This window comes from Nyctibius grandis, chromosome 2, assembly GCF_013368605.1.
Source record: "Nyctibius grandis isolate bNycGra1 chromosome 2, bNycGra1.pri, whole genome shotgun sequence".
Lineage (NCBI taxonomy): Eukaryota > Metazoa > Chordata > Aves > Nyctibiiformes > Nyctibiidae > Nyctibius > Nyctibius grandis.
The window spans coordinates 19837942-19856117 of record NC_090659.1 but is presented as its reverse complement, the minus strand read 5'-3'; the positions used below and the strand labels follow the sequence as shown (position 1 = coordinate 19856117).

At 43.5% G+C, this 18176-nt stretch overlaps 1 protein-coding gene across 2 annotated transcripts; it reads right to left on the bottom strand.

The window, feature by feature from the left end:
* Positions 1-505: 505 nt before the first annotated feature.
* IL10RB (interleukin 10 receptor subunit beta) lies at positions 506-17867 on the bottom strand. Of its 2 annotated transcripts, none has more exons than XM_068425452.1 (7): positions 17754-17867; positions 15233-15356; positions 13740-13909; positions 9276-9442; positions 5112-5262; positions 3434-3591; positions 506-1230 (listed from the first exon to the last, which is right to left on the bottom strand). In XM_068425452.1, the coding sequence occupies exons 1-7, from the start codon at positions 17800-17802 to the stop codon at positions 1018-1020; spliced, it is 1032 nt and encodes a 343-aa protein (XP_068281553.1). In that variant the 5' UTR covers positions 17803-17867; the 3' UTR covers positions 506-1017. The 2 variants fall into 2 exon arrangements, with proteins under 2 accessions (XP_068281553.1, XP_068281554.1); XM_068425453.1 differs by having other exon boundaries at positions 1166-1230; positions 3501-3591.
* Positions 17868-18176: the final 309 nt, after the last annotated feature.

The following is an 18176-nucleotide window of genomic DNA, read 5'->3' as shown; positions in this document are numbered from 1 at the left end:
CTGACAGAATTTAATTTTTAACTCTCGTTTTGATGTAATAATACATACAAAAAAAAATGCTTCACTCACAAAATTAGTGCACGGTGCAAAGGTCACACTTTATGCCCCGATGTTGGTGTGGACATAACCTTCATATGCATGAACAGGGCTATGCAGATGAGATTGTGTTGTGTAGCATGGGAGTCACATCAACCTGGATTTACTTTGTTTCAATTAAGAATATGCATCAGTAGATAAATAAAATTAACCTACCTTTTAACTCCCACTTTAGCTGCAAAGTTTTGCACAGACTTCAGTGGACTCCGGATTAGGTAGGCAAAATGTAATTAGCCATAGAAACTGCAGAGCAGAGGCTCAGGGGACTGAGCAATACCTGAACATAGAGGGCTATCTGGCAGTGCACGGGTACGTTCCCATTATCCTTAGCGATGAAGTATGAGTAACACCTTGCAATGCAAAACACACTGAATATTTGTGTTTGGTTTATTTATACCAAGTTCATACCATCAAAATAACTTTACAATTTTGCACCAGGTAAAAAAATATTCAATAGAAAGATTATGGCGCTAGGGATATCCTTGAGAAATACACACAATTTCTCATTAAAAAAAATAAGTCAGATCAGGTCTTTCTTTACAAAATATGATTTTCTTTTACAAACCTTACACAATATGCCATTTTGATTTGCTTTTGCAATAAATAGTTCAGCAAAGTTAAATTAACTAGTATTATATATATATGTTATTTGCTTTTTAAATTAATGTCATAATACAGTCCTAGGTATTGCTACAACTTAACAGTGAGCCACTACAAACAGTGGCAAAAAATATGTATCATTTAATTCCTCATTTATAGTCAAGTTTCTTGTACTTTAAAAAAATAATATGATTCTGCCAAAAGGCTGTGTGCACATCTTCATATATGAATTTTTACTGTCTTAAGAACGTGGCAATAAGAAGATAAACTCAACAGCCCATTTGCTTTTCTTCTAGTCCGAGTGAAGTATGAGGAGTGTATTTAGGCCTTTTCTGAAGCTGGTACTATTCTTGAATCTGAATCTTCTTGTTTAGAGTCCTGAAGGTGCTCTGTTGTCTTGCTGGCCTCATCCCCAGTCTCATTACAGTAATTTTTGGATTCTTCTGAAATGACAGTTAGCTTGTCACAAAAAAGATGCTCTTCTTGTGGGAGTGGAGAAAAAAACTCCGAACCACTGGGAGGCTTGCTCAAAAACTGTGAAGGAAAGAGGAAATGAGAATTAGGCTGCACCAGCCATAGCATCCTGTTTGCTTAGAAATATGTTTTATATTGTTTTCCATGCATCAATTTGCTTTCTCAGTCCTTAGGAGTCCCAGAGTGGTGACAATGTAATAACCTCTCTGTTCGCTTTAACATCCTGTGCAAGGCTTAGAAGCAAGTCTAAAGTGTCTTTAGTTGCAAAAAGATACCCCAGGGGTTAGTGACTTCTTTGGAATATAAACTTTCTTAAAAAAAAAAAAAATACTGAGGTGGTGTTTGGAAACAAAACTAAAAACTGTGACTTGACTGTAGGTGAAGGAGTTCACAGAGAGATTTGTCAAATAGTTCCATGGGATGTGAATCGTTCCTGCCGTCTCAGAGACCTGTCTGCTCAGACATCAAATAGTGATGCCTTAAATGTCAACATAAACCATAACCTTTTAGTCAAGTATAGGACAGGGAGGGAGATTTGCAGGACTATGCAGTTCAGTGAGAAAGATGACTTAATTTTAGTACCGAAATATCACAACTTCCTCCCACTCCCTGTTCTATTGATAAGATGGAACCAGCCTCAAGAATCAACGTGGACTTCGCAGGATGTCATGACTGTATTTTGAATGTCAGCACAAGAACAGCACAGCAGTAACATGTCAGCCACTCACTTTGGCAGCTAAAGTGGCAGTTCATTTTATTGGTAGTGGCTGGAGGAGTACAACTGCATTTTGTTCTTGTGACCTGGCCCCCTTGTCTATTACTTTAGTGCATTTTACATAAGAAACAAGCTGCTCTATCGGGAGTCCTGTTCACTGTAATTACAAAAATGAATACTAATATTATTACTATTAGACCTTTTTCTAGCAAACTGTGATTTGAAGTGTTCTGTCAGTTATCTGCAATCTCAAATGTTCCCGTAGTGAAACCACTGCCTTTGATAAACGTCATTTTAGTAAGCATGACTGACCTTTGATTACTGTGATTAACCACTATAACCCACTAGCACAAATTGAAAATTCTCCCTTTCTTGTGAGAAACCTGTGAGGAAAATGAAATTTGACCATATCCTATATTGACCAGAGCAATGCTACCTTCCCAACAGCTAAGCTCCAGGTTCAGCAAACCTACAGCCTTCGTCTGCTGAACTCTAAATGAGTCCAAATGAAAGACCCAGAGAAACTGCAGGAAGCTTAGAATAGTACAGGTTGCTAACTTCAGCGTACATAACAGTCTGTATAGCCTTGTTTCTTGGAGAGGATTCTGATACAGCCTTTTTATGTTGCTATATGGGTAACAGGGTCAGTGATATTCCCCAACAGTAATGGCTAACATTCATTACTCTCATTTTATCTTGAATTTTCAGACTTCATACATTCTTTACTTAAGTTAAATGTAATACTCATTATTATATTTGTGAAAGAACTTTATTTCAGGAGAACAAATGTGCAATTTTAAGTCTAAAATGAGATAGGGGAGACATATCTCAGTTGTTCGCTATCTAAAAAGAGGAACTGAAGGTTAACACCTGTTATTCTCTCACTTTAAAATGAAAGAAAACATCCTGTTTCTAAGCCATATAAAGCTTCATTTTACAAATTATGCAGTTGTTTTAGGAATAAAAGACTATGCCAAGTTTTTCAGTTGTTCAGCTTTTAAGTATTTTGGACCATTCTGTGCAGAACAGTTCAAAATGACAGTATTTTAGAGCTTATTATACACCAGTATACTTCAAAAGGAAGTCTAATTTCACTGCTTCTCACTTGTGTCTATGCAGCACCACAGAACTTGATGAAAAAACTGAGGTAACATTCATGCAAAATTTATGACTTTATAATGACAGAAATTAAATAGTAAATGAACTAACTTCCACTACCTTTCTCACGCTGAAAAGTACTTTCCTTTGTCAGCTTTTTCCAAAGTTCACGACTTCATCCTTTACGCTTATTTGAATGGCTTTTTATGTTTGGCAGAAGAGCAAGTTTTACCATACACAACAACTATACAACAACAGATAACCCGCATTGCTCCTTATAGCCTAAACCTCCCTCAGAATAGTCTGCACTTTACTGATGGCTAATGATCAGATGCAAATGAAAGGCGGCAACATAAAAGAAGCTCTAAAGGTTTTGGCACAGAGAGCCTTTGAAAGGTGGGCAGTTCTGCTGAAAAGGCCGATTTTAATTGTGTTAGGTAGAAAACAAACCTCTTTCAAGTGTTGTGGGAAAATATATGAAGGGCAGAAAACATGTTTGGTGAGTCGATATACATACAAAAAGGAAAAGAAACAAACAGGAACAGATATTACAACGACCAACATCGATCCTATAAGAACGGTCACAATTATCCACACAGGAGTTACACCTGCAAGAGACAAGAAAATAAAATTTAAACTGTGATTATTAATTTCTGAATATATCCTTTTCAAATTATCACTTTCTCTATGGAATTGAAAAAAAACTATTACAAAATTGCAACTGCAAACATAAGTCTCTGTTTCCAGATGCAAAATACCTCTTAGCTCTTACATTTTTAGTTTGAATAGGCTGAGGAAGTTCTCAATAAAGTTTACAAGCCGTCATATTTAGACATTTACAGTTACACATACTGGTGATTCTACATGCAATACTAGGCAAACGATTAAAGGAAAAAAAGACCAACAGACCCATCCACAAGTTGATATCATGTAAAATGCTATAGTACATTCTTTGGTGTTTCAGGAGTGCAGGAGCTGACACATAACACCACCAGAGTATAGGCTTCCACTTTTCTCTTAAAGAAATCTGTAAAAATGGCAGCAAAGCGAAGGCAGCAGGGCACAAAAGTCTGTAAAATTCTAAACTACTGAGCCTTTAAAAAAATTATGTCACGCACGGGGATTTCACAACAGGCAATGGGAATGAAGATGTATTCATACATCACCGTATATGTCTGAAGCCAACCTACGCTTGCTAAGCACTGTTCTAGCCACAAACTAACAAGCAACACCACCACCAAAACCCACTTGCAATTCAGCTGCAGTGCATGCAGATAATATACGTGTACGAAAAACATATGAGGAAACATTTTATGAGGAAAAACATATGAGAAACAGCCCAATAGCTTCCCCAGGCTCCCCCCAGATGGCTTCCTCATGAACTTGTGTCTCTGATTTTCCACAAGTTATCCAAGGGTGTAAGTTCCTTGAAATACACATTATGCCTGTGAAAAAGACAGTACCTAGGGCTCTATCCTTTCTTTTAACTAGGGGCATAAAGCTCCCTGCTAAGACGACAGGGTCAGACCACGTAATGGTTATTGCTGGACTCCACAGACAGCAGCTAAGGTGGCACGGCTGGAAAGGAAAGCGCTTTTGGTACTTAACTGCCTTCAAAACGAGAAGTATCGAGACAAAATAATTGTTTATATTATTGATTAATAACTGCTGTGTGTCACAGAGAAAAAGCATCATGGCCTAGCCTCCTGACAGACACTAGCAATACCGCCACAGATGAAGCAGACTGCAACATAGGGTCCAATTCCTTTCTCAGTTACACACATATGGAACAAAGGCTTTCATAGGATAATGAATACAGCTAATGGTAAAAGAAATTCAGGCACATAGTGTGATCAGTGAAGAGCCTATGCTCCATTTAACTCTGATTTTCAGGCCTCTGCAGCATGATGGCATCATGCCATTAGTGCTATATTGCTTGTAGCTTTCACTTCGTTTCCAACTCCTCGGCTCCAAAGGCACACACATATTAACCACCAAACAGCACTGAAGTAACAAACACATCCATTTTTGGAAGATTTACACGTTACACCGATTTTCATTTTGAATGGCTCCGCACATTTCCTAGTTCCCTACAGCGCGTGTCCCGTGGTGATGCACCAGGTATTACCGTTGTGGGTTGTCTGCTCACAAAGCTCTCCGCTCAGTTCCCCTGTTTTATTCCACTCGGGGATAACTGCTTGCACTTGAATACAGTATATTGTCCATGGCTCCAACTGAGATAACATTTCCGAGTTATGTTTAGTATCTATGTGAGCTACCTAATAACAGAGAAGAATACAAAAAATTTGAAAAGCACAAGTCCAGTGAATGGACTAGCTAAGTAATTAAAAATACATTTAGTAGGACAAATCCTAGCAGTTATAGCTGCAATGGGAATAAGGCTTTTAAGGGCAGAATGAAATGCCCTGCCTATGTCACATAACTGGTAACTCTACATTGATTTCATTTGTGGTTAGAGTGTGATACCACTCACAGCACTGACTTTCTGGCTGCTTCTAGCAGCATTAATGAAGTTTTAGGCTAAAGAAGCCTACAGAGACGTGATAAATGAGATCTGCTTGCAGAGAGAAACAATGCCTAACCAAATGAGATCAACTAAGAATGCTGTCACAGACAAACCTAATTTAATTTGAGATGGAGCAAGTAGGATGGATGTTCTAGACAAAAGAAAGAAAAAGAGAGAAAGAAAAAGGCTTGTGGAAGCTATTAGGTGACTGACAGCAGATGCAACTTGCTGTTGAGGGGCACGATTGGTTGTGTCCCTGTAACTATACCATCCCTGCAGAGTATAGGAATCCCTATGACACGACCCACTGTGTAGTAACAGATGCTTTCTCAGGGGTGAGAAGACTCTATAGCTAAGTTTCAACATTTTGAGCAAGCATCCACTTCAAAAAACAACCTATGAAGTTACATAGTCTACGCCTTTTGCTTCTTTGATCCCTATGGAAATTTATATAATCATAGAATCATTTAGGTTGGAAAAGACCTTTAAGATCATTGAGTCCAACCGTTAACATAACACTGCCAAGTCCACCGCTAAACCATGTCCTTAAGCGCCACGTCTACATGCCTACACTTAGCTTTGTTGAACCTCATACAGTTGGCCTCAGCCCATTGATCCAGCCTGTCGAGATCCCTCTGCAGAGCCTTCCTATCCTCAAGCAGATCAACACTCCCACCCAACTTGGTGTCACCTGCAAACTTACTGAGGGTGCACTCGATCCCCTTGTCCAGATCATTGATAAAGATATTAAAGAGAACTGGCCCTAGTACTGAGCCCTGGGGAACACCACTTGTGACCAGCCACTAACTGGATTTAGCTCCATTCACCACAACTCTTTGGGCCTGAACATCCAGACAGTTTTTTACCCAGGGAAGCATACACCCATCCAAGCCATGAGCAGCCAGTTTCTCCAGGAGAATGCTGTGGGAAATGGTGTCAAAGTCTAGGCAGACAACATCCACAGCCTTTCTCTCATCCAGTAAGTGGGTCACCTTGTCACAGAAGGAGATCAGGTTAGTCAAGCAGGACTTGCCTTTCATAAACCCATGCTGACTGGGCCTGATTGCCTCATTGTCCTGTATGTGCCACATGATGGCACTCAGGATGATCTGCTCCATAACTTTCCCTGGCACCGTCAGACTGACAGGCCTGTAGTTCCCTGGATCCTCCTTCTGACCCTTCTTGTAGGTGGGCATCACATTTGCTGACTTCCAGTCAACTGGGACCTCCCCAGTTAGCCAGGACTGCTGATAAATGATGGAAAGTGGCTTGGTGAGCACTTCTGCCAGCTCCCTCAGTACCCTTGGGTGGATCCCATCCGGCCTCATAGACTTGTCTGTGTCTAAGTGGTGTAGGAGGTCACTAACCATTTCCGCTTGGATTATGGGGGCTTCATTCTGCTCCCTGTCCGTCTTCCAGCTCAGGAGGCTGGTACCCGAACAACTGGTCTTACTATCAAAGACTGAGGCAAAGAAGGCATTGAGTACCTCAGCGTTTTCCTCATCCTTTGTCACTATGTTTCCCCCTCACATCCAATAAAGGATGGAGATTCTCCTTGGCCCTCCTTTTGTTGATAATGTATTTATAGAAACATTTTTTATTGTCTTTTATGGCAGTGGCCAGATGAAGTTCTAGTTGGGCTTTGGTCCTTCTAATTTTCTCCCTGCATAACCTCACGACATCTCTGCAGTCCTCCTGAGTTGCCTGCCCCTTCTTCCAAAGGTCATAAACTTTCCTTTTTTCTCATGAGTTCCAGCCAAAGTTCTCTGTTCAGCCAGGCCGGTGCTCTTCCCCGCTGGCTTGTCTTTTGGCACATGGGGACAGCCTGCTCCTGCGCCTTTAAGATTTCCTTTTTGAAGAGTGTCCAGCCTTCCTGAACTCCTTTGCCTTTCAGGATTGCCTCCCAAGGGACTCTGTCAACCAGGCTCCTAAACAGGCCAAAGTCTGCCCTCCGGAAGTCCAAGGTGGCAGTTCTGCTGACCCCGCTCCTTACTTCTCCAAGAATCATCTATCATTTCATCATCGCTATTGCCCAAGATGGCCTCCAACCATCACATCACCCACAAAGTCCTTCTCTGTTCACAAACAACAGATCCAGCGGGGTGCCTTCCCTAGTTGACTCATTCACCAGCTGTGTCAGGAAGCTATCTCCCACACACTCCAGGAACCTCACAGACTGTTTCCTCTAGGAGGAAACAGACTTCCCAGACTTCTGCTCTGAAGTGTTACAAGCACAGATTCTACCTGAAATTCCCACGTTCTCTGGTAATCTGCCTAAGTTTGCATCCCATATTCAGAAATAGAATCATAGAATCATTTAGGTTGGAAAAGACCTTTAAGATCATTGAGTCCAACTATTAACCTAACACTGCCAAGCCCGCCACTAAACCATGTTCCTAAGCACTGCATCTACTCATCTTTTAAATACCTCCAGGGATGGTGACTCCACCACTTCCCTGGGCAGCCTGTTCCAATGCTTGATAACCCTTTCCGTGAAGAAATTTTTCCTAATATCCAATCTGAACCTCCCCTGGCACAACTTGAGGCCATTTCCTCTTGTCCTATCGCTTGTTACCTGGGAGAAGAGACCAACACCCACCTCGCTACAACCTCCTTTCAGGTAGTTGTAGAGAGCGATATGGTATCCCCTGAGCCTCCTTTTCTCCAGACTAAACAACCCCAGTTCCCTCAGCCGCCCCTCATAGGACTTGTGCTCTAGACCCTTCACCAGCTTCGTTGCCCTTCTTTGGGCTTGCTCCAGCACCTCTGTTTTTCTTGTAGTGAGGGGCCCAAAACTGAACACAGTATTTGAAGTGTGGCCTCCCCAGTGCCAAGTACAGGGGGACGATCACTTCCCTAGTCCTGCTGGCCACACTATTTCTGATACAAGTACCTTCATTTCTTGTAGTTTGGGAACACAAAACCAGTCTGGTTTTTGGGAAATGATGATCCGTCATTTTCTGGAATTGGATGCCAAAGAATTTTGCAGGGTAAAAAATACAAATGGGAATTATATGTTCTGGAGTCCTATTATATGAAAATTGTACTGATGTACAAAGCACTAATTATACTGTGACTGATATCTTCTGGTACAGGCCTTCCTTTTTTACTGTAATAGAAATCATGACCCTATAATTAGTATATTATTTATGATCTTTCTCCTTGCATTTTTTAATGGAGAAGTCTTTTGAGCTGAGTAACAGATTTGTCTGTGGATGAGGCTGTCCATGAGAGGAAGAAAGCGAATTACAACTGATAGAAATTGAAAAGGTGAAGGTCATCACAGTTAATGTAAGGCCCCAGCCACGGTGGTATTCAAAGCCCAGAATCCCATGAAGAGCACAAATACTTTAATGACATGAGATTTGAATCTAAGTCAGCTTATTGCCATAATCACAGATACTGCTGATGTTACAGCTTCTACGTTTACCCTTTCTTGTATGTGTGAAATACAGAGATTTGCCGGGGCAAACTGCAGCACAAATAAATCATCACTAAACGGAGGGAATAAACTCTCATGACATAGCAGTTATTTCTAATTATGGAAAGAGCAAATTATATCCATGCTACTGTTTATCTACACAGCTATCTGCATTTGCTCTGAATACCGGTTGTAGTGACTAGACTTTATTACACTGTAATTAGTAGGAAGGATATATTTTTACTCCAGTACTGTTGCTTTCAGAACCTCATCAGTACGGTATTTTACCAAGAAAAGCATATATCAAAATCATGGAGTCGCAACATGCAGGAAGCAGAAGTTACCTCTGTATTGCTGCCTTTCTTCCAGTACAGTATTCTGTAATTCCACGAGCCATAATATTGCTTTAGAGGCCACTTGTCATGTTCATGATCAGCAAAAGGCCCTATGAAATCCACATGCAGAGACCCAGACTCAGACTTCACTTTTACATCAGGTGGCCCAATGACTGCTGTATATTATATGGGTGGAAGAGAAGAAAGAACAGAATTCAGTTTCACAGTTTTCAATTTGACATTTTTACACAATCGATGACAATTCACGCTTTAAATAATTTTATCTATTAGAAGAAAGTAATTTCATTTCATGGGTCAGGCATAAATAAATCCTTTCCTTATAGAACTAGTCTTGAAAGGGATTTATTTTTGCAGTTAAATAACAGATATTGTTGCAGACTACATTTCCCATACACTAAATTAACTCAGTTCTCTTTTGCCAGCTGTGGTGACTCCTGGGAGAGGAAGGACTATTTCCATCGGTTATTACTCACTTCTCTTTCTGGGCCAAGCTGTTGCAACATCTGTCTTTTCTGAGGAGACCCTCTAGTGAAGTGTTTTAATGTTTCTTCCATTGTGATCACTTTGAAAAACTGAAACATTTGAATTATTTCTGCATGTCTTAAAGACTGAGCTCCTTAGACTGAGATATGAATAACAGACTGAGATATGAATAACACTGTCCATGTTGCCAACAAAGATGTTAAATAGCGCCGGTCCCAATACTGACCCCTGAGGAACGCCACTCATCACTGGTGTCCACTTGGACATAGAGCTATTAACCGCAACTCTTTGAGTGCGACCATCCAGCCAATTCCTTATCCACCGAGTGGTCCATCTATCAAGACCACGTTTTTTCAATTTAGAGACAAGGATGTCATGCGGGACAGTGTCAAATGCTTTGCACAAGTCCACGTAGATGACGTCAGTTGCTCCAATGCTGTAACCCCATCGTAGAAGGCCACCAAATTCGTCAGGCACAATTTGCCATTAGTAAAGCCATGTTGGCTGTCACCAATCACCTCCTTGTTTTCCATGTGCCTTAGTATAGTTTCCAGGACTATTTGCTCCATGATCTCGAGAGGCACAGAGGTGAGACTGACCGGCCTGTAGTTCCCCAGGTCTTCCTTTTTTCCCTTTTGAAAAATGGGGGTTATGTTTCCCCTTTTCCAGTCAGTGAGAACTTCACCAGAGTGCCACGACTTCTCAAAAATGATGGATAGTGGCTTAGCAACTTCATCCGCCAGTTCCCTCAGGACCCGTGGAAATACCTCATCAGGTCCCACAGACTTGTGCACCTTCAGGTTTCTTAGATGGTCTGGAACCTGATCTTCTCCTACAGTGGGCAGTTCTTCATTCTCCCAGTCCCTGCCTCTGCCTTCTGTGACATGGGTAGTGTGGCTAGAGCACTTGCTGGTGAAGATTGAGGCAAAAAAGTCATTGAGTACCTCAGCCTTCTCCCTATCCCGGGTAACCAGGTCTCCCATTTCCTTCCGGAGAGGGCCCACATTTTCCCTAGTCTTCCTCTTATCACCCACGTACCTATAGAAGTTTTCTTGTTGTCCTTGATGTCCCTGGCCAGATTTAATTCTATCAGGGCTTTAGCTTTCCTAACCTCGTCACTGGCTGCTCGGACAATTTCCCTGTTTTCCTCCCAGGCTACCTGCCCTTGCTTCCACCTTCTGTAGGCTTCCTTCTTGTGCCTGAGTTTATCCAGGAGCTCCTTGTTCATCCATGCAGCCCTCCTGACTTCCTCTTTGTCGGGATGCATTGCTCCTGAGCTTGGAGGAGGTGGTCCTTGAATACTAACCAGCTTTCTTGGGCCCCTCTTCCCTCCATGGCTTTATCCCATGGTACTCTACCAAGCAGGTCCCTGAAGAGGCCACAGTCTGCTCTCCTGAAGTCCAGGGTAGTGAGCTGGCTGTGCACCCTCCTCGCTGCCCTAAGGATCTTGAACTCCACCATTTCATGGTCGCTGCAGCCACGGCTGCCTTTGAGCTTCACATTCCCCACAAGCCCCTCCCTGTTGGTAAGAACAAGGTCCAGCACAGCACCTCTCCTCATTGGCTTCTCTATCACTTGGAGAAGGAAGTTATCATCAACACATTCCAGGAACCTCCTGGATTGCTTATGCCCAGCTGTGGTGTTCCTCCAACAGATATTGGGGTGGTTGAAATGCCCCATGAGGACCAGGGCTTGTGAACATGAGGCTACTCCTCGGTCTTCCTGGTCAGGTGGCCTGTAGCAGATGTCCACTATCATGTCACCTGTCCCTGCCCTCCCTTTAATCCTGACCCATTAGCTCTCGGTCAGCTCCTCCTCCATCCCCAGGCAGAGCTCCATGCACTCCAGCTGGTCATTGACATAGAGGGCAACACCCCCTCCTTGTCTCCCCTGCCTGTCCTTCCTAAAGAGCCTGTATCCTTCCATCCCAACACTCCAGTCATAGAAACCATCCCACCACGTCTCCATCATGGCAATAAGATCACAGCCCTGCAGGTGTGCACACATCTCTAACTCCTCTTGTTTATTCCCTGTGCTCCATGCGTTTGCATAGAGGCATTTCAGTTGGGCCCCCGATGAAGCTGACTTACTGCCTGAAATTCCTTTGTGCTGCTCTTTCAGGTGCTCTCCTGCTGACCTGCAATCCTTCTCCAGGCTCTGGACTCGATGATGCCAGAGGTCTCTTCCAACCTGGTTGATTCTGTGATACCTCAATATTATATTCTCTTATTTTGAAAATGGCTTGTCCTTATTATGTTTTTGTGCCACTACCTAAATTAATTCATGAGTAGCTTAGTTACCAACTACCTTGTGTCTGCAGTGAGGTCTCCATTAAAGTCGCTTGTAATTCCAGCTAACAAGCCTGCCTTGGCTGCCTCTACTAAAGTTCTGCCTGGCTACAGCCATGCTATCAAGTGTCTAAGAAAGGAAGAGCTCGATGTACAGACAATTTTGCATTCCTCTAGAAATATATGTTTCTTTAATTAAAAACTAAAAAAAAAAAATCTACTTGCATTCATGTAATGCTCATGAATATGTTGCTGAACTTGCAAAAAATAATGTGAGGAGGGTCTTTGTTACTCTGGTTTTCTTAGGCTATTCCTACAACACAGTGTGGAATTTCTTACAAAAGCACTAGCAGAAATAAGACAGTAAGGAACAGCAGATATTTTTATCATGTTGCCCTGCTCAGATCAGCTATGACAACATTAAAAATCCTCATGTCCTCCTCAAAGATTTGGCCAGTTGGCCAGTACTCCCAGGTCTTTCTTTCCAGGCAGTTTTATACCCCGAGTTTCTCTGCTCAGGAATAAGCTGCCTTTCCAAAGCCAAGCCTGCTCTGAAGGCCCCACACTCTTTCACATATAGGTCAAACTACAATTCTGTTAATGATTTACACGTTTGCTCTCTGCTCTGAAAATCCATACATACTTTTTCTATTACACTTTCTTTTGGCTGTAATTTATACTTGCAATGTTTTTTGGTTTGTTTTTTTTTTTTTTTTTTTTTCCCTGTGCTACATTTCAGTGCTTCTGTTTTAGGCAGGTTAAATTACATCAACATTACGCTTTTGGAGAGAGATAACCAATAAAAGCATTTTGTAAAACAAGGCTGTAAACTGTAAAATTACACTCTGAAATCCAAGGAGCAGAACAATGAAATCCAAGCAAATGGAAGCAGAACAAAAAATAAAAGGTTTTTAAAAAGTTTTTCCTCAAACATGAGGTGTAACAGAAGCTTCCTGCATGGTTTTGTATTAACAGCTGTGAGGAGAAAAGAGCCTTGGGTAACATTAAGTACATAATCTAAAAGAATTTCATTTTTGCTTATGAGTGGCGTAAGAATGTACAAAATAAAGCACACTCATTGATAAAAACCACTCCCTCATTCCCAAGCTCAGGTGACAGCAACACGATTAACATCTCTGTTGTGCACCCTAATGCAAGGCAATGTCTAAATCATCTCTCACAAAAGGCTGTAAAGCCTCAGTGAGAGAATGGCGATATTGTGCGATGAAGATTTCTTGACTAAAAATTAATCTTTCACTGTGAATTTTTTTATTAATTAAAAAAACAACAAGAAAGCTTTTTGCCTGACATAGCAATGAAGAAGAAAGTAATTGAACTTATTTAGATATACAGGAAGTCTGAGTCCTTGAAGAAAAGCTCTCCCTGGCTGAAAAATACAAATGAAGGCTTATTTTAAGGGAAAAAAATAAATGTTTTAAAAACCTCCTCAAAAGATGTTTCAAGTACCAATACTAACATCTACTGTAATAGTGAACCTACTGTGCTTTCTGACAGCAACTTCTGCCTTCAAAAAATGAAAGTGTTACAACTAAGATTTTATAGTTCAATGTAATTAAATTAAAAAATGATCCGCATGCTATAGCTTTTCTTGTGGAGCCAAATTGCAAAGGTGCATTAATAGCAGACAATATTTTTTGTGGAAGATTAGCAAAAGGCTTACTGTCATCCATCGGCTTAAATCTGACGGTCGCCCAGTCTGAATGGTTGTTTTCTGACTCCGCTCTGACCTGCAGAATGTAGTCTCCATACGCAGACAGAGAAGAGACATCACACTCTGTGAGTCTCAAGTTTGTGCTCACGTTTTGATACGTGTTTCCAGGGAAATTGATGCTGCATGGAAGAGAAACAAAATGTATATGACGGGTAAATTATAACTGACTAAATGTCTTTCCTCTCAATTAACTGGAAAAGTGGCACATCTCTCTGTCAATGCAAACAATTACGACTCATGAACAAGAAAAATTAAATCCAGTGTATAAGAAACACCATTACTAGTGTGTCCACACACATTAACCATTTTATATGCACCTATAATTCCGTGATAAAGTTAGAGACTAAAATTATGATTCAGTAAATAGATGGCCTTTTTCTGACAGTGGTACAAAACTTGATTCAACAGACAGTAGTTATCAGACAAGTCTGCAAATATTAAGACCATATCGCTATGCACGGCTTGCTGTCTAACTTGGACTTTGTTCATAACTGTCTTTAAGATATGCATATAAGGAAAAGCCAGAGAAAATAGAGCCTGCAAACTGACTGGGAACTGTATAATAAATTATATTCTTTCTGTTTTGCATCAAAAGCCCACCTAGGAAAGCAGTGATCAACAGGTAATTGCTACCAGAATCCAGAAAAATCTTCTTCTGACTAAGATGGCCTGTACCCTCTGTTTGGGGATTTCTCCTCAGCAGGCACCTACCTGTGGGTGCCATCATCCCCACTTTACATCCTACCCTTTCTTGGCCAACGAATTCAACCTTCAGCAGGAACACAAGACCTCTGGTCCAACACGTGGCTTCCTCGCCAAGCACGGAGGCAGGCAGGGAGCTCACCACTGGGCTGGGGAAGTGGCTGCCTTCCTCGGTACAGCTGCACAGACCACTTTTCCAGACAGGAAAGACCAATTCAGAAGGACACAGTGGCAAAATTAAATCAAAGCTAAATCAACCCACCTAAACTGACAAAAGGAGACATCAGAAAACGCGTCCTCAGTTTAAGACACTGAATGGATGAGCCACCTGCCTGAAGTTCATCAGGCATTTCCACTAAGGACACAGACACACCGGCTGCATTGGTGGCAGAACACAAAATGCTGCTGGAGTGAAAAAACAGATAAGGTCCTAACGCTCAGCAGGACTAAATCTCTTGAATCACAGGTAACAGCTACATGATAGAGAAAAAACACACACAACGCTAATAACAGCCAACGTTAAAATGTGTTTCTGGTTCAAAAAAAATTAGGTACAAAGCTGCCTTGGGTGTGAAATGTGTTGAAAATGCCCCAGCTGTGTTATTTAGCTTGGAAGATAAGTCTCTCACAAGCTAAAAGAAAGGGACAGCTACTGATCTTCCTATAACAAAGGAAACAATTCCCAAACACACACAGCTGCAAAACGTGAATTAAAGAAAGCGCAACTCCCCCAGACTTACCTCTTAGATTGGACAGTGTAACTTATATTCCCTTTGTGAAACCTAGGTGCATCCCACTGTAAAATGCTGTGAAGATTAACTGAAATAATTCTTGCGTTTCGGGGTTTTGGCACTGTTCCAGATACTGTGGGAGCAATCAAAAACAAACAAACATTTGAGTTTGTGATCCTCCAGTAACTTCTCAGTCATCCAAAACTTCCTTATCTTCCTTGCCTCAGACACCTTTTTTTAAAAGACTTTAATAAAATTAATTTAAATCCTGATGCCTATCAATCCTTCTGAGCTTGTGCAACAAAAACAAATTAGCCAGCATCAATGATTTCCAGTAAGTGCAGTCTTTATGATATCATCGTTTATTACGCACGACGGACTTGTCAAGACTTGGGGCCCACCAGGCTATGTGCATGAACTCTCACTGAGATTGTCAAAATCAAATTTTTCTAAGTAGTGCTCGAGTAGCACTATGGAAACAACACGGGTGTGTGGACTGATTCGTTGTTTGTTTTGTTTTTTTCTTTTTTTCTGAAGAGGAATATGAACATATACCTGGGTATAGGACTGAAATAATAAAAAAAAAATCCACCATAAGCGTGTTTATATCCTCACCGCATGGATTAGCATTGCCATTTAAAATGCTTTACTCACTCTGTTATTAAACCACCCTTTTGAAAAACAGAGGTAAACAAGAAGTACCTTCACAGGCAAGAGAGCTATTAAATATACCATACAGATAAACATATCATTAATTGTCACTCTTCGCAAGTGACAGAAACACAATCCTTTTGCTTTACTGAAACTGAATAAAGGAAATCCTAAAGTAGTGTTGATGAACAGTCCACTACTATTATGATTTAATTATTTGAAAATAATTGTTGGTATTGAAACTAAAATAGAAAGGATTTTGGCCCATTTTTGCAACACACCTGATCAATGCAAACAAACCCTGCCAGATCAGATTAGTGCTTAAATTTCACGGAAAAAAACCCTAATGACAAATGTTCTAAGGAAAAAATAAATAGCCTATTTTATATGTCTATAGTTGATGCATAAATACATGAAACGAATGTGAGTCACTCACCTTTAGCAGACAAGTGTTTTAAATCTAAACCCTGCTTAAGTAAGAACTATTTCACAGACCCCTTTCTTGCAATGCTGCCCTCGCACCCAACAAATCAACTCAAACATGCTTCACATGGGAAAAGCAGAAGTTGCTTTCTCTCCTGTGCCCAGAACTGGAGAGATGCCATCCCTGTGCACATGTGCCCTCACCGGTACCCACCTCGGGCACTTGCCTTCAGAGGTGTCTGCCCGTGCACTCGCTCTCCCCCTTTGCAGTGTTGTGCCCAGAGCACAGAAAGCACCTCTAGCCTCCTGCTCCCACACCTTCTCCTACCTGCAAAATCCCAGGTATGCAGAGCGCTAAGGAAGATGGGTGCACGGAACAGACTGCAAAGACTCAGCGTGAACAACACAGCTGAAAAAGAATCTGGCTCGTACAAGGCACCTGGTTTCTCGTCTCCTGCACAACGTGGTCCTTGTGACAAAGGACCCTCTCTAGGGCGCTGCCCGCGCTTTGAGGAAGGTTTGACGTAGGCTTGTAAATTCCCAGTAAGCAGCACAGTGCCTCTGCAGGCTCGCTTCCCTGACAGGGTCTTCTACTTTAAAAGTCTCCGGGTAAAGTTTTATTTATTCCGCACTGTGGACCCAAAGAGCTGAGAAAATGACTTCTCTGGTTCTGTTCTTTGCAAATGAAAGGTTTGTATACAGCTCACATCACAGTCTTAGACGCAGCCTGTTTTGGGAGACATACGGCCTGGGCCAGTTGCAGTGGCTGCGGTGGCTGCTCTCCCAGTGCTCTCTCCGTGCCCAGGGCAGCACCAGCCCTGCCAGAGGAGGCCAGTTCGTGCCGGGCTCTGCGGGCACAGCCACCCCGCGCTCCCACAGCGCCCGGTTACCGTGCCTGGAAGAGCGCGGTTTCCCTCCCACACCTGTGTTTCATCACTGGGACTTGCACCAGTCTCCAAAGCCTAAAAGGAAAGTTCCAGTTTCCCAGCACTGATACAGCCTTCGCGGAAAGAAAAGCGCGGGGCAGCGGCAGCTGGGCCCCGGCCGCCGGAGCATCCCACCGGCGCCCCGGCAGCCCTCCGCCCCTCCAGCCAAGGCGCCCTGCGAAGGGCGGGCGGCCGCCGGCCTCGCCCCGCTCCCCGTACGGCACCGCGGAGCACACCCGGCCGGCTGCTCGCTCGCTGTCGGTGCCGCTCGGCTCCTCACGGCAGCGGCGCCCCCCGCGGAACCGCCGCCTGCCGCCAGCTCCTTGCGGCGCCGCCACCGGCAGCCGGGCTCTCGGGGCAGCGCGGCCCCCGGAGAACGAAGCCGGCCGCCTCTAGCGACACTAGCTCCCGCCGCCCTCCCGAGGGCCCCAGCCCCGCCGCCAGCCACAGGCGGGGATCGGGAGGACGATCCCTCGCTCGGGCCGGCCGGACCCCTCAGCCGCCCCCCGCCGGGCCCGGGGCGGACTCACCGCAGAGCAGGAGGCAGCTGCAGAGGGCGCACCGGAGGGTGGCGGCCATGACGACTCCCGGCGCGGGCCTCCCTCATCAGCGGTGGAGCCGGCGCCGCCGCCGCGCCATGGCACCGGGCGCTGCCCTCGTAGGCGGGGGAGCGGGGCCGCCCCGAAACCCTTCCGCCTTGCCGCGGCGGGACGGGGCGGGGCGCGGCGGCGTGCGGGCACAGCGAACGCCCCAGGCTGCGGGGCTTCACCCTCCGCCTGAGGGGAACATCACCCGCTCCCCGCCCGCCTCACCCCAACTTTTCCAAAACCTCCCCTGCTCGCCACGGCTGCCTTCCCCTTTCCAGCAAGGGTATACCCGGCCCCTGAACCTTCCCCGCAGGTTTGGAAAGCTGTTCATCGGTGCTGTGTTTTAAAATGTATTAGCGATGCCTG